The 17,507-nt window shown below is 42.6% G+C and overlaps 1 protein-coding gene across 4 annotated transcripts in view; it reads right to left on the reverse strand.

Annotated features, from left to right (window-relative positions):
* Window positions 1-17,507, reverse strand: part of ERG (ETS transcription factor ERG) — a 314,770-nt gene that overhangs the window by 24,502 nt on the left and 272,761 nt on the right. For all 4 annotated transcript variants that reach the window (XM_070796912.1, XM_070796899.1, XM_019964238.2 and 1 more), the window contains one exon: window positions 339-542. In XM_070796912.1, coding sequence (XP_070653013.1) covers window positions 339-542 — 204 coding nt within the window. The remainder of the gene's footprint in view (window positions 1-338; window positions 543-17,507) is intronic.

The raw sequence follows: 17,507 nt of genomic DNA on the forward strand, positions 1-17,507 counted from the left end.
TACTTCCCATCAAGTAGGAGCCCTACGGTAATGTCTCTCCTGTTTGGACCTCATGGAGATGAACTAACGTGTGACCGGGTAAAGCTCTGTTTCCCTCTGATACATGATCTTCTCGGTCAGGGGAACCCTGGAGGAGCAACAGAACACTGGAGGTGACTTTGCTGCTTCTTATAAAAGAGCCACTTTCACTCCGCATCTGGCTAAGTCATCACCTTCTGAGCATTCTCTCAGATCCTAATGGGAATCAGGTTAGGGCAGCAAGAGGGCTGAATCCTCTGCATCTGAGGTTAAGAAGGACCTCAGACAGTGGTCTTCGTGGGGACTGGGGACCGCCTTACTCTCTCTGAGGTAGTGGAGGTGCGACAGAAGGATGTCAGCGTTGTAGCTCGGGGTGAGCCTCTGGAAGTCATCTTTGGTCATCTTGCACAGCTCCTTCCCGTCGATATTCTGGAATAATAAGATGTCAACGTCCGGAAGCCCGTATTCTTTGACTGCCCACTCCAGCCACTGCCGGACATGGTCTGTACTCCATAGCGTGGGATCTGAAAGGGGATGGAAGAATATTTGATCAACGCCTGAAGACAAACTCCTGGGGCAGAGCCATATCCCAGGTGGGATCTCCCACTAGCCACAGCTTTCCAGAGCATCATCTGCCACTCTTCCAGAATTTTCAAGCCAGGCTCAGGGACCAGTCCAAGGAGAATATCCGAAGAAGAACAACTGACTTATGCTCAGAGACTACTGTTTTTACAGTAAGCTTTTTTGTTTTTGTTTAAGCAAAGAAGGGTATTTATTGATTCACATAACTGAAAAGTCCAGGGGATATACTAGCTTCAGGCACGGTTTGGTCCAGAGCACAAACACTGTCACGAGACTCAAGTCTCTCCATCATTGGCCTCTCTTTCCTCTGTACTGGCTTCATTCTCTGACTGGTTCCTTTGATACGCTGGGCCCTGTTGGTTTGAGTTTTCCATCCTAAAGAGCTAAACAACTTCCGTAAAGAGCTTCTGAGCCTCTTTCCACAGTTCACTAAAACTCTTTAGGATTGAGAATCACTGGACCAACTTGAATCCCATGGCCATTCCTGAACCAATCACTATGGTCAAGGAGGTGGGCTGTGCCGATTCATCAGGTCTGAATTCCACGTCCACCCAGGAAACCTAAGTTTAAGTCAGACTGATCCACATGGACTGACAACAGAGAGAGGGGGCTCCAGGAAACATCAAGGAGTTGATCCAAAGGGATGGAAGGGATGCTGGTCAGTCAAAAACAACACTGATCTCAATACCATTTCACACCAGTCAGAATGGCTGCCATCCAAAAGTCTACAAGCAATAAATGCTGGAGAGGGTGTGGAGAAAAGGGAACTCTCTTACACTGTTGGTGGGAATGCAAACTAGTACAGCCACTATGGAGAACAGTGTGGAGATTCCTTAAAAAACTGGAAATAGAACTGCCTTATGATCCAGCAATCCCACTGCTGGGCATACACACTGAGGAAACCAGAAGGGAAAGAGACATGTGTACCCCAATGTTCATCGCAGCACTGTTTATAATAGCCAGGACATGGAAGCAACCTAGATGTCCATCAGCAGATGAATGGATAAGAAAGCTGTGGTACATATACACAATGGAGTATTACTCAGCCATTAAAAAGAATACATTTGAATCAGTTCTAATGAGATGGATGAAACTGGAACCTATTATACAGAGTGAAGTAAGCCAGAAAGAAAAACACCAATACAGTATACTAACGCATATATATGGAATTTAGAAAGATGGTAATAATAACCCTGTGTACGAGACTGCAAAAGAGACACCGATGTATAGATCAGTCTTATGGACTCTGTGGGAGAGGGATAGGGTGGGGAGATTTGGGAGAATAGCATTGAAACATGTATAATATCATGTATGAAACGAGTCGCCAGTCCAGGTTCGATGCACGGTACTGGATGCTTGGGGCTGGTGTACTGGGACGACCCAGAGGGAGGGTAGGGGAGGGAGGAGGGAGGAGGGTTTAGGATGGGGAATGCGGGTATACCTGTGGCGGATTCATTTCGATATTTGGCAAAACTAATACAATATTGTAAAGTTTAAAAATAAAATAAAATTAAAAAAAAAAAAAAAGAAAAGAAACAAAAATAAATAAAACTGCAAGGACAAAAAAAAAAAAAAGTTTAAAGGGAATTATCCTGGAAGTTTAGGATTCATCATACCACTTGCTTCTTTGTTGCTCAATTAACCTGAAGTTTCCTGGAGGGATAAGGTTTTCTTCTTATTCATTTCTTTTTACTTATTCATTTATTCATCTGAATAAAGAATATCTGAATCATTTTGCTCTACACTGAAACTAACCTAACACTGAAAATCAACCAAACTTCAATTAAAAAAAAAAAAATGGGAGGGACTTCCCTGGCAGTCCAGTGGTTAGACTCTCCGCTTCTAATGCAGGGAGCCTGGGTTTGATACCTGATCTCACATGCTGCACGGCACACCCATAAAATAAATAAAATTTAGAAAAAATAAATTTTAAAAAACAATGAGGAAAAAATGAATAAGAACCAATGAAAACTTTTCTTAAAAAATACTGGTGTCTTTATATGAAAAAAAGAACATATATCAGGAAGATGTTAATTACATATTAACAAAAAAACATACAATATTTGTATGAAATACTGGAAAATATTGACCACAGAATTGGAAATAACATGAAGGTCAACCTGAACCCTAGCACCCCCCAGGAAGCAAGTGTTTCTAGGCAAAAGGCATCAGTTACACGCTCTTCCTGCAGAGAAGCTGGTCTGGCAACTCACTCACACCTGCAGGAGGCAAGCTGTCTGGGGGCGTTCACATTCCACAACCCAGGCACAAATACCCACAGGATGCAGGCAGCGTCGTCACGCTCGGCCGCCGTGTACGGAAGGCGACCCCTGAGGACTAGGAGGCCAGGGCCCTGGGGAGAAGGGGCAGGTGATCCCCTCAACAGAAACACAAGTTGAGCGCACCCCACGCAAACAGCCTGGGTGGAGGGTACCCCGTATGCCTCGCTGGGAGATGCGACTCCTCCCTGGGGTCCCTGAGCACCAGGAGACATCGGGACCGAGAACAAAAGGCCAGAGTTCGTCTAACCCCCGGGTCTCTCAGTGCTGTGACCCCCGGAGACTGCTTCTCTCCTCTGTGTCTGCTTCCCTTGTGGAATGAAAACCTAGGTCTGGGGGTCTCTGGACAGGCTGGGAGAGGGCAGATCATCGTGAGTGGAAACATCTGCTGTGGGAAGAGACCACCCTTTCATCGCTTTCTACCCTAATAGTTCTGAATCCCGTTTGCTCTTACTAATGTTTGAGGCTGCTCAAGCATGGGCATCGATGTGCTGTTGGAATACACTCTGTATTCCAGAAACAACAGAGTAACCGTGAGAAACAGCCAGTCACATGGCGCCTTCCCTCCTTCTTTCCTTTTCTTTCTCGCTCTCCTGTCTCCCCCTCCCTCCCTTCTTTTGTTTCTTCCCTACGGTTTCACATGTTTCTTAGTAAAAACGAATTATTTCGACTCCAATAGAATTCATCCCCAGCCCATTGCCCTCCTGGACACCCCAGAGAGACCACTATCCTGAAATGTTGCATCCATTGCCCCTGTGCATATCTGAATAGTCTTGCTGTATCCACTAACATATTGTTGTGTGCCTTGCAACTTAATATAAACGACATCTAGTTTGCTTTTGGCACTCGGCACTGTATTTTCAGGATGTGTTCAAGTCCATCCATGGAGGTACAGTTCATCATTCAAGCAGCTCTTGCACACCCCCTCCCCATGAATATACCCAATTTACTTATCAGTGAAGACCCCTGCATCCCCCTCCCCACCCACATGTGAAGGAATCTGCATTGGTCCATGCCCTAGGCTCCACATGAGAGTCATGGGGAGACAGAAAAAAACACCAAAAACTACAGATGCCCACTCTCACTCACAGAGATGCTAAATGAAATCTGCTGGAGGGCAACCTGGGTATCAGTTGTTAAAAGCTGTCCAGGTAATTCTAATGTGGTTCAGACCATCTACTCCTGGGTTTCACTCTTTAAGAGTGTGATCACAGGACCTGGAAGCCTCTACATTCCCTGGGACCTAATTAGAAACGCAGAATCCCCAGGCGCCATGCAGGCCGGCTGAATCTGAGTCTATTTTCATAGGATTCTCAGCTGACCTGTGTCCACACGAAGCCTGCGGAAGTGCTGGCCTAGGTGAGTACCTCCATGCAGAATCCATGGTCACAGGACCCATGCCTAACTAAGATCTCTGGTTCTGCTACAAAGCACAGAATATCTACAAAAGCTCAAATGGCAGCGTTGACAGAAAGGTACGCCTATGCGTTTGTAATCCAACCACATGGAAACATTTTGCTAGCCTGTGAAAACTGAATGTTAACTCCATCCAAGTCACTGAAGTTCAGATGGCTCTCTGCCATGAGGTCAGAACTCTGCTTTCACGGACAGAACGTTCAAAACTTCAGACTGTTTCCACAGAAAGTTTTTTTTTTTCCTCCCTTTTTCTCATGGTATGTCATGACTCCTCATCATATAGAAACAAATCATATATTGGTCTCAGGATGCTCTGAATCCAAGCCCTCTTTCCTTAGTTCTATGCAGAGGAAGCCCTCTGGGAAAGAAGGTCCTCCCTTCCACAGGGTCCCCAAGTCATTTCCTGTAAATTCCACCACTGGGTTAGAACACATGGAAGGACTATGCTTTGGTGTAACTACTTCCTAGGAATCGGTTCACTCTGGGAAGGCATTTTCTTCTCTTAATAGTGGAAACACATTCTGAAAATGATACATAAATACCTTCCTGAAAGTGGCTGGCTTCACCTTACCATGGCCAGGTGACACCTCAGGAAGACAGCCAGAATAAGGCCAATCTCTCTGCAGCACCCCTTGGTGTGCCTGTTAATGGGTTTCCCTCGCTAAGCTCAAGGTTGCGATGGCTCTTTCAATTTTCCTTTTAAGGGAATCTCATGCAAGACCCCGGAGGCCAATTTCTCTTTGATCTGCACAATTACCACTAAAATTCTGGCTTCAGATTGGTCAAATGGCCCTTCTCTTGTCCTGCTGGCATGAGCATAAATTCCTACAACCTTCCCAGTCATCAGTTAGGCAGTACTTTTCAGATGCCTTTTAAAAACTGTGTGTATTCTCTGAACTAAAAATTCCACTTCTAGAAATTCATCCTTAGGAAATCATAGAGGAAGTACGCAATGATTTATTTTCAAGGATGTTCTTTGTAGTGCTGTTTATAATAGCCAAACATTGGAAACACCCTAAATGTCCCACACAAAAAAGAACGAGTTAAGTTGCTGTACATTTAGGAACATTCTTGTGATATTTAGAGACTAAAAATTACACGGCTGAATGTAGTTACTGATATAAAAAATGTTCAAAATAGATTAAAATTTTTGAAAACATTATGGTCGTATAATTATATTCTTCAAAGAAATACAAATATATCCTTGGAAAGAATTTTCAAGAGATAGGCATTGATATGGCAATTATTGCATCTGAGCAAAAGGCAATGGAGATTTAAATTTTTTTTCTTTTCACTCAACATTATCTTCTCTTTTTTTCTACAATGAACATGTGATACTTTGGTTAAACAGTTACTTATAAAATATATATATATATATATACTCTGTGTTTCAAAATCAAAACAAGGTCCCACAAAGGACTGCACATTTACATTTGCTAAAATGTTTTTGTGACATTTCCATAAAATTTTAATACTACATTTTTTATCCAGTTCGTTCCTGGGAGTTGTTTCATTGGAAAAGAATAAAATTACACCAAGTCAGGTTACTTCTATATACTTTTGGAATTCGATCTCCACACCTCTGCCCTACACATTTAGAAGCAAAGAATATTAAAAACAAAATATGAAAATATGACCGCTTGATAGAGTAAATGAGGACGCTCCTTTCCAACCTGTCTCTGGGGCGCCGTTACTCTAGACCGCCTCTATGGGTGTTCTACAGAGAATGGTTTGCAAGGATCAAGTCCGAACTCTTCAGTCTGAAGCACACGGCCCCAGGTTCCCGGGCCCCACGGTTTTCCTAAGCATCGCTCCCAGCTTTTCCTCCACCCGGACCTGCCATCTCCACACACCCAGCTGTCATGTCGTGAACCCACACCCCGTCTGTGCCCACACACCTCCCACCGGTTGAAGACTCGTCTTTCTTGCACCCTCGCCCACACTCACCACCTCCTTTGGGTATCTGTCCTCCACACACCTGAGGTTTAGGAGCTGATAGTGACTCCCCAGGCAGGGAAGTGAGGATGAGACGGGAGGCACTGTCCCTGCCCACGGCAGGGCCCACCCTGGGCTTCCCCAAGCTCCCTGGGCCAGGCATGGATGCTGCTCTTGTTAAAGAGTATTTTTTTAGGGTTCAAGTCAGTGTGTGGGGTCTCAGCTCACCCTTCAGCTCCACAGAGCACCCAGGAGAGAGGCTTCCAGGTCTCCTCCATGGCCCATGATGGATCAGCCACGTTTTCTTATTTCTGCCCCACCCTGCCATCACAGAAGGGAGCTCGCAAGGTCCCACAAGATTCAACAGGTCTTCCCTCTTTCCCTGACCCCCAACTATGCGTATGAAGGAGAAAGGGGAGGGGTTACAGGATGAGCCCCAACCCAGGGTCACCTCTGCCTCTGTTCAGGGGTGGATCACACACCCTCTGCCCCCCAGGGAGTGGTGCAGCTCAGAACCTGTCTCCTAACCTCATCACTGAGCCTGGGGTTTCTTTTCTTTTTTTTTTTAATGGCATTGTTTTCTTAATTGGAGTCTGGTTGACTTACCAGGTTGTGTTAATTTCCGCTGCATAGCACAGTGATTCAGTTCTACACACATATATTCTTTTCCATTATGGTTTATCACAGGATATTGAATATAGCTCCCTGTGCGACAGAGTAGGAGCTTGTTGCTTACCCACTCTGTATATACCAGTTTGCATCTGCTAATCCCAAACCCCCAGTCCACCCTAACCTGTCCGCCCCATGGCACCGCCAGTCTGTTCTCCATGTCCCTGATTCTGTTTCCTAGATAGATTCACTTGTGTCATATTTCAGATTCCATATATAAGTGATATGATGTTTATCATTCTTACTTCACTTAGTATAATCATTCTCTAGTTGAATTCCTGTTGCTACAAATGGCATGATTTTGCCCTGTTCATGGCTGAGCAGTATTCCATTGCATGTATGTACCACATCTTCCTTACCCTTCTTTACTACTAGTCAACTGTCGGTAGACATTTATAAAACAATGTGTACATTCCGCAGACCAATAGGACTTTCGTCTTAAGACCAACAGTCTTAGTCCTTAGACTAAGCTGAATTTAACTAAGCATTTACGATATACACAAGTACTGCCGGGATTCAGAGGTGGCCAAGACAAAGATGCTGACAATCTACCGAGGGAGGTAGCCATGAAGATGACCCCAAAATGGAATGAAATCTGTGTTATCCAAGCAGGATGTGGAAGTACAGAGAAGCAGCAATTCATCCCAATCAGGGGACAGAAAAAAAAAAAAAAAAGCGGGCAGGGGGGTAGTTTCACCAGAAGGGTTTGGCTTGAGCCTGCAAGAACAAAAAGGATTTTGACTGCAGTACGATGACAGATGGAGAAGGGAATGGCAACCCACTCCAGTATTCTTGCCTAGAAAATCCCAGGGGCAGAGGAGCTTGGTGGGCTACAGTCCATGAGGTTGCAAAGAGTTGGACACAGCTGAGCCACTTCACTTTCTCTTTCTTTCAAAGAGAACCTTGAAGATCTTGCTAAGAAGGTTGGACTTTATGATCTAGGAATTCCAGAGTCACTGAAAATACCTGAAGAATCAAAGAATGTCTTAATTCACATCCAGCATAGCAAATTTGGTGATCAAATAAAAGGTTTTATCAGGAGCCAGAACACTCATATTTGGGTTCTGATTAAACCATTCCTTAGATGCAAAAGTCAACCTCTCTAGAGGTTTTCTTTTTTTCTGTGGGTAATTAAGTGAAATGTTAGGGGAAGAGAAAAGTCAATGAGATAATGTATGTGCAAGCACTTTGCAAACAATAACACATTACAGAGCAATAATGCATCCACGCACTGGATTCTGCACTGCAAACTCTGCTAAATTGAAATAAACAGTCTATTATCACAGGGGAAGCCTCTTCCTTTCAACACAAAAGTCTGATTTATCACTTCATTTTAAGAAGCTTTAGGAGGTGCTTCTGGCAGAGGAACCACGAGCCGCTAGAAATAAGTTGCCTTGTTTTCAGTCCTCCAGTTCAATTGTTTTGAAAACATCTATGTCTAGTCTCCACAACGCGTGGACATCAAACTGGTAAATCCCTTTGGTACAGGGTTAAAAAAGAAAGTCATCTCTCTCTCTGCAGCCTCTTATTTGTATTTTAGATGACACAGTTAATATCCAAAAGTTTTACAAATGTTATTTCAGTAAGCGGAGATTAAAACAATAAATAAAAGCAAAGCAGATTTGCACTGTTTAGGCGGGAGTGGTGAGGGGTGAGGGGATGACAAGCAGTGGGTAGGATTAGGGTTGAAAATTTTTTTTTTACATTTCCCTGAAACTGGATTCTGACTTAATAGAATTCCACTGCTGCCAGGAAAATATTAAGTAGATATTTAAATTAAGCAAAAGGATACTGCATTGCTGAAGACACACGGTGCCTTCTTGAAACAAAATACCTCATATAGGCAAGCATCCTGTTTCTGAGACACTTGCCCCACCCGACAATGAACCAAATTGGTGATAAGTCCTGAGTGTCATTTTTCTTGAACAGTATCAATGTAAAATACTGGCTTCCAGAAAGAAAAATCACCCATGGTCATGAAAAAATACCAACAAAAATAAATTACATTTCTAAGTCATATCACAAGCCTGTGAGGTCTTTGTTTATAAAACCAGACCCTGGCGAGGCTGCCAGTCTGCTGTTCTAGACACTCAGAAGCCTGCAAAAATAAGATTTAGTATTTTGCCGCCTCATCAGAACAAATTTTACATTTATAAAGAAGCCTGAAAAAGAGAACTGGCTCAAATTTGAGCCTCAAGAAATTGAAATTTGAGCTTAAGAAAAGAGCCTACAGTTAAGGTTACTTCTGAATCTTTTCATTTCCAAACAATGAATGTGGTTCAGTCACTGTTTTGATAATTACTGATTTCTAGTTTTATTGTACTTTTGTCAGTGAATGAGGTGTATATGATACTGATTTTTTGAATAATGGTTGTTACTCCTATGGCATGGTCCATTTCTGCAAATGCCCTTCAAGTGCTTAGAAAGAAGGCTTCTAATCATTGGGTACAGGTTTCTATAAATAACCACTACATCAAAATTAGTAATTCACACATAATTGCCATGTCACTGATCTATCAAAAGCTGAGAAAGGCAAATTAAAATCTCTCACTAAAATGAACTGGTCTATTTCTCTGTGTAGTTCTTTATGTATTTTGAGGCTATGTTATTAGGTACATTCAGCTTTATTACCGTACATTCTTCATAAATGTAAACACTTTTTATCATGTGGTAACTATCAGTTTTCTCCAGTAATGCTTTCTGTTTCCATTCTTGCCAGCTTTATTTTGACTGCAATTTGGCTAGTGTATCTTTTCCCATCTGTTTACTGGGATTCCTTGTCTGTGTCAGATGTTTCTGTAAATAGTACATAGCTAACTCTGGAGTACTTTTAAAAAATCCATTTTATCATTCTCGGTCTTTAATGACAAGTTCGATCTACATACATTTATTGTTACTGGTATATCTGACCTCTAACACTTCACGCTTTCTGTGACTGCCGTATCTGTTGTTTCTCCTTTCAAGTATCTGATTGAGTTCATCTATTTTTCTTTGCTCTTTTTTGTTTGTTTCTCTACTGGTTGGGTGTTTAACATTCTACTCCAATTTCTTCACTTCTTAATCTTTATACAAAATAAAAATTTAATCCCCAAATGTCCTTTGCCCAGAGAACGTAAGGTATTTAGGAACCTTTAACACCAGTCATTCATCGCTATGCTTATATAGTAATGTCAGTCAATATTTTTATTCAGTAGAGTCTGTGGCAGGAAAAAGGATGTTAAGAGACCAGAATAGACCTAGAGCTTTCTCAGTTTCTCCCAGTTCCTGGAAATCTCCTTCTATTGTCCTCTGTGCCCTGTTTGGCTATTGAGAGGTTTGCTGTCCTTATAACTGGCGTTATTTTCTGATAGTCTGTCTTCTTTCTTTTTATAGAGGGGTAATTAGTGAGTTCGCTAAGTGGTCTTTTTTTTTTTTTTTTTTTTTTGCCACATCGAGTGGCATGTGGCATCTCAGATCTTTGACCAGCGATGGAACTCAGAGCCTCAGAACAGAGTCCTAACCACTGGACCACAGCGAAAGTCCCTGTCTCTCATTATTTGCCTCTAAAGTTCTTTGTCTCTGGTGTTCTGCAGTCTCACGGTAATGTGATTAGAGAAGATGAATTCTTCTTCATCCTTCTCTAGACGGTGTTTCCTATATTTGGAGAATGGTTTTATTCATCGATTTGGGGAAACTCTTAGCTGTTTATCTCTTCAAGTATTGCATCTCATCCATTCTCTTTATTCACTCTTTCCAGAACTCCTAATAGGTCTACGCTGAGTGCTTCCCAACCATTGACTTTTCTTCTTAAACGTCCCCTTTTTGTCCCTGTGCAACACTCTGAAAACAATCTTTAATTCGCTTCTCAGTCTTTTCATATCAATTGTTTAATCCATATACTGAGTTTTTGATATTCTCTGATCTGAATTTTGAATACTCTCCTGTGTTTCTAGGAATTCTATTTCTCCTTCTTCAATATTATCCATTCTTTTCCATAATCTTTTTCCTCTCTTTGCTTATTCCCTCTTTTATGTATCTGTTGTTTAGAAATTAAGCCATGTCCAGCTCATGTGACTTCATGATCTACAGCCTGCCAGGCTCCTCTGTTTATGGGGTTCCCCAGGCAAGAATACTAGAGTGGGTTGCCATTTCCTTCTCCAGAGGAATCTTCCAAACCTGGGGACTGAATCCTGTCTCCTGCATCTCTTGCATTGGCAGCCAGATTCTCTTCCTCTGAGACACCAGTGAAGCCCTTTAGGTATCTAGTCACTTTTTAAATCTACTTACTCTATATTCTCTATATCATACTTTAATTACCTAACATTACTGAGGGTTTAATCATGGGAGAAATATTAATAACCTCAGATATGCAGATGATACCACCCTTATGGCAGAAAGTGAAGAGGAACTAAAAAGCCTCTTGATGAAAGTGAAAGAGAAGAGTGGAAAAGTTGGCTTAAAGCTCAACATTCAGAAAAGGAAGATCATGGCATCTGGTCCCATCACTTCATGGGAAATAGATAGGTAAATAGTGGAAACAGTGTCAGACTTTATTTTGGGGGGCTCCAAAATCACTGCAGATGGTGACTGCAGCCATGAAATTAAAAGAGACTTACTCCTTGGAAGAAAAGTTATGACCAACCTAGATAGCATATTCAAAATCAGAGACATTACTTTGCCAACAAAGGGCCGTCTAGTCAAGGCTATGGTTTTTCCAGTGGTATGTATGGATGTGAGAGTTCGACTGTGAAGAAAGCTGAGTGCCGAAGAATTGATGCTTTTGACCTGTGGTGTTGGAGAAGACCCTTGAGAGTACCTTAGACTGCAAGGAGATCCAACCAGTCCATTCTAAAGGAGATCAGTCCTGGGTGTTCTTTGGAAGGAATGATGCTAAAGTTGAAACTCCAGTACTTTGGCCACCTCATGTGAAGAGTTGACTCATTGGAAAAGCCTCTGATGCTGGGAGGGATTGGGGGCAGGAGGAAAAGGGGACGACAGAGGATGAGATGGCTGGATGACATCACCGACTCAATGGACGTGAGTTTGGCGTGCTGCGATTCATGGGGTCGCAAAGAGTCGGACCCGACTGAGCAACTGAACTGAACTGAACTGAATCACGTTGTCTGTTCTTTCTGCTGAATCTTGGTCTTGATAGATGCTTCCTGTTTTCATAATTTAGGTTTGCAGCATCATCTTTTGCAGGCCTTTATCTGTAGGAATTCTGTCAAGCTTGAATTGAAGGCGAGCTTCTCAAGCAAGATTTTGTCTTTATTTCTAGCCCATAACCACTTTTCAATGGTTAATTTCTCAGACTGGGGACAGTTGTATGCATGAGTTAGGAGGTCCAACCCCTGCTTTTGCAAGTCCAAGATGTAATCTCCTGTCCCTAATTGATCTTTAGAACCCAAATATCTGTATTATAGACATGAGAACCCCACCCCCACCCAAAGCACCTAAGATAACAGGAGACAAATGGGACTAATAGACTGCCCTGTTCTCAGTTTTTGCCTTGTCTTTAGTCCATAAGGAACTTGCTGACTTTCTTCCCAGTTCAGCTGTGCATTCAAAAGGCTGTTAGATTTTATGCATCATTTCCAGGGACTCTGCGAGAGGCCCTTTTAAGTTCAATGGTTTACTAGAACCAAGAGTCTTCTCTGCACAAATTTTATTCATCTACCTTCAAACTTTTCCCTTTTCACTGCAGCCATCAACCTAGCTCACACTATGCTCCACTTCCTTCGTGGATTAAATAATCGATTGTCAAAAATTAACTGTACATATGGATTGTTCAATACCCTAGGGAAGAGCACAAAGAACTGTAAAAAAAAAAAAAAAAAAAAGGTGTGCCTACTTTCAGCTCACTGCGAATCAAAAATTCCATCATATATTTTATTCAAAAAATACATGACTACATTATTTTTGTTGGGCTCTAAAGATATCTTTGACATTCAGACATGCCAAAATATTTCAATGGGATAGTCATTCTCAGCTCTTCCTAAAGTGGGTTATCTAGCTTGGAGATTTTGTTTTTCTTTTTTTTTTTTTTCCTGTTTCCTCCTCTTAGTTAGTATTCCATGAAAACACTGCATATGCTCATCATGTTTTAGAAATGGCGTGACCTGTTCCACTTAAAAGTCTCTCCCTACTTGGGCTGTCTCTCTTTGCTCCTCCTTAAATATTGGTATCCCGGGAGTTTTGTCCTCCACTCTCCTCACTCCATAGATATCCCCTGGCCATCTAGACTCTTGTGTTCCAACTACAGCGTGCATGCTGTATTGGTTTTCAAGGGGTGCCACAAGAGAACCACACACCAACTGGCTTAAAACAATAGGAATGTGTTTCCTCATAGTTCTGGGGGCTACAAGTCTGAAATCTAGCTGTCAGGAGGGCTAAGCTCACTCTGGGACTCTGAACAGAATCCTTACTTCCCGTCCCATCTTCTGGGGGTGGGTGGCACTCCTCGGGGTTCCTTACAGCTGCACCCTTCTAATCTCTACCCCCATCCTTACATAGGCTTCTCCTTGCATCCTCACATCACCTTCCCTCTGTGTATGTCTGGGTCCAGATGCCCCCTTCAGATAAGAGCACCAGTCATTCTATCAGGCCCACCCTTGTGACCTCATCCTAACTTGATCAAATCTGAAAATACTCTATTTCCAAATCAGGTCACGTTCCAAGGCACTGGAAGTTAGGATGTAAATGTATCTTTTTTTTTTTTTTTTGGTAGGGGCAAAATTCAACCCATAATAAATGCTTATCTTTTGAATGTAGGGCTGTCTCCCAAATGCCTGAAGAAATATGAAAAGAAGAGCTGCAATTTTTGGAAGCATTACCATATCCCAAGCACTGTTTATACACTTCACACATGTGTCTTATTTAATCCAAACTACCATCTTTATTTTGATGGCACAGAAACTAAGGCTCAGCAAGATTAAATGACTTTCCAGAGCTAGAAAAGGCGTAGTTTAGAACTCAAATGTATGAAATGTATGATCCTTGATAAAGGACTTTAACGCTATGCTCCACAGGACACACTGAACTGCCTTCTAGGTATCCCATGGGTATCCTAAGTACAATGAATCAAACGAACATCGCGTGTGCATGCTCAGTTGCTCAGTCATGTCCAACTCTTTGAAACCACATGGACTATAGCCCTCCAGGCTCCTCTGTCCATGAGATTTTCCAAGCAAGAAACCTGGAATGGGTTGCCATTTCCTCCTCCTGGGAATCTTCCCAACCTAGGGATGGAACCCACACCTCCAGCACTGGCAGGCAGATCCTTTACCACGAGCACCAGCTGGGAAGCCCAAAGGACATCATATGTCTTACTTTTTTTCTACATTTACGAACATCCACCCAGCTATTTTTGCTAAATCAAAGCTATTTTTAATTAGATTCTTCTCTTGGTTTAAAAAAAAAAACAACAGGTAAATCATTATCATCATGGAAATGTAAAGGTTCAGAGCTGAGCAACATCATAGACAATCCTGAATATCAACTTTACTCCATGACTTACTACTTACATCTTTGAAAAGGCCATTTCAGAATCTACAACAATTTAACAAATTTATTCCATCATTCTACTTTCTTGTGTTCTTCTTGGACACTTTTGATCATGTATTAATAGTGTCCGAGTAAGAGCTCAGACTGTGGATTCAGACAGAACTGGGTCAGAATTCTGGCTTTCCACATCATCGGCTGGGACATCTTGGGCAACCATCTTACTTCCCTAGTTTTAGTTTGTTTATCTATAAAGTGAGAATAATAAATAGTTTCTACACCATAGGATTTTTGTGGAATTCAGATGAGATTGTTGTTGTTCAGTGGCTCAGGCATGTGCGACTTTTAGCAACCAACCCCATGGACTGCAGCACGCCAGGCTTTGCTGTCCTTTACCATCTTTCCTGTTATCTCCACCATTAAATGAGATAATACATTTTCAACAAAGAACACGGCCAAGTGGCTGACAACAGTGTGCCCTTGGCAGACGGTCACCATTTCTGTTTTTATTATTTCAGCCGCATAGAACCCAATGACAGTTGCCTCAATTCAGCTTGCAGTTTAAACATGTATTAACTGGGACCTTAGGATTTAAGTTTTAGTTGGTTGGGTTATAGTTGCTTGACTTAGCATAAAAATTGTAACCAGAAGCTTATAGAAACACATTCCATAATGCAGACATAATGGGAGAGATCTTTGGGAGTGTTTGGAGGCATGACAAAGTAAAGCAGAAAAACGTGTAGTTTATTGAAAACAAATGCGTGGTTAACAAATGGGAGAGGGAAGGGGGGGACAAATTAGTGCTGTGGGATTAGCACATACAAACTAGCATATATAAGTAGATAAGCAACAAGGATATACTGTACAGCATAGGGAATAATACTCATTATCTTATAATAATCTAATCATGGAGCACAACCTGTAAAAATACTGAGCCACTATGCTGCATGCCTAAAACAAACACAGTATTGTAAACTGACTAGGAAAAAGTCAAAGTATTAGTCACTCAGTCACGTTTGACTCTTTGCAACCCCATGAGCTGTAGCCCACCAGGCTCCTCTGTCCATGGGATTTCCCAGGCAAGAATACTGGAGTGGGTTGCCACTTCCTTTTCCAGGGAATCTGCCCAACTCTGGGATTGAACCTGGATCTCCCGCATTGGAGGCAGATTCTTCACTGTCTGAGCCACCAGCGAGGCCCCCATAATACTTTAATTTTAAAAAAGAACTGCTTCACCAACAGATACTTAATCACTGAGTACAGGCCTGAGGATTGGCTCTGATCTCACCCATCTGTACATGTATCCTTGGCAAAGTTATTTCACTTCCCCAGGGCCCAATTTTCTCACATTTAAGAGTTTTATGGGACTTCCTTCACGGCGCAGGGCTAAAGAATCCGCCTGCCAATGCAGGAGACAGGTTGATCCCTGGTCTTGGAATAGTCCACGTGCCGCAGAGCAACTGAGCCCAAGGGCTACAATTACTGAGACACGCGTGCCTAGAGTCTGCGCTCTGCAGTAAGAGAAGCCACTCCAGTGAGAAGCCCACATACTGAAACTATAAGTAGCCCCTGCTTGCAGCAACTAGGGAAAGCCAACATGCAACATCGAAGACCCAGCACAGCCAAAAAAAGACAAATACATACATTTTAAAAGAGTTTAATGATAGGGCTTCCCTTGTGGCTCAGCTGGTAAAGAATCCGCCTGGGATGCTGGAGACCCTGGTTTGATTCCTGGGTTGGGAAGACCCACTGGAGAAGGGATAGGCTACCCGCCTCAGTATTCTTGGGCTTCCCTGGTGGCTCAGCTGGTAAAGAATCTGCCCTCAATGCGGGAGACCTGAGTTTGATCACTGGGTTGGGAAGATCCCTTGGAGAAGGGAAAGGCTATCCAGTCCTGTATTCTGGCCTGGAGATTTCCATGGACTGTACAGTCCACAGGGTCACAAAGAGTCAGACACGACTGAGTGACTTTCACTTTCAATGATAGTTAAGAGTATGTGTCCACTTGACTGCATTGTGGGATGTCTAGATATTTCATTAAACATTATTTCTGGGCTAATCTGCAAGGGTGCTTCCAAAAGATGCCGGCCTTTGAACTGTGAGATTGAGTAAAGACTGGGAGAGGGTAAGAGAGAGAAAGAGAGAGAGACTGGTTCTGCTTCTTTGAAGAACCCTGACTAATAAAGAGCTGAATGAAGATCAGCAAGAATCTTGCAAATGCATCCCCTGTGATCCTCTGATTCCAACTAACTAAAGGTAGATTCCCACTAACTCGACTGATGCATGCTTACTGACTTCTGCATGTGGGCCACGAGTTCGCTGCTTTGTCTGGTGGTGAAGAATGCAAAAGACATTATCACCAACTCACGATGCTCTCAATCTAATAGAACACACAGGCTTATAAATAACCACCTTTAAAAAGATTGTTGCTGTTCAGTTGCTAAGTTGTGTCTGACCCCATGGACTGTAGCACACCACGCTTCCCTTCCTTCACTATTTCCCAGAGTTCGTTCAAACTCGTGCCCATTCAGTCAGTGATGCCACCCAAGCATCTTGTCCTCTGTCATCCCCTTCCCTTCCTGCCTTCAATCTTTCCCAACACCAGAGTGTTTTCCAATGAGTTGGCTCTTTGCATCAGGTGGCCAAAGTATTGGAGCTTCAGCTTCAGCATCAGTCCTTCCAATGACTATTCAGGCTTGGTTTTCTTTGGGACTGACTGGTTTGATCTCCTTGCTGTCCAAGGGACTCTCAAGAGTCTCCTCCAACACCACATTTTGAAAGCATCAATTCTTCAGCAGTTAGCCTTCTTTATGGTCCAGCTCTCACATCTGTACATGACTACTGGAAAAAGCATAGCTTTGACTATACAGACCTTTGTTGGCAAACTGATGTCTCTGCTTTTTAATACACTGCCTAGGTTTGTCATAGATTTTCTTCCAAGGAGAAAGCATCTTTTAATTTCATGGCTGAGTGCACTGTAATAAAACGTTGGCCATTTGGATTTGGAGAGTATTTTCTTCCATTGCTTGTTATTCATCTACTTTCAACCTGAGCTTGGAGATGTCATCTTTAGAAAAGGTCTTGTGCAAGCCATAGGAACTTTCTGCCACTTTGAGAAATCAAAATCCT

This window comes from Bos indicus, chromosome 1 (assembly GCF_029378745.1).
Source record: "Bos indicus isolate NIAB-ARS_2022 breed Sahiwal x Tharparkar chromosome 1, NIAB-ARS_B.indTharparkar_mat_pri_1.0, whole genome shotgun sequence".
NCBI classification, from domain to species: domain Eukaryota; kingdom Metazoa; phylum Chordata; class Mammalia; order Artiodactyla; family Bovidae; genus Bos; species Bos indicus.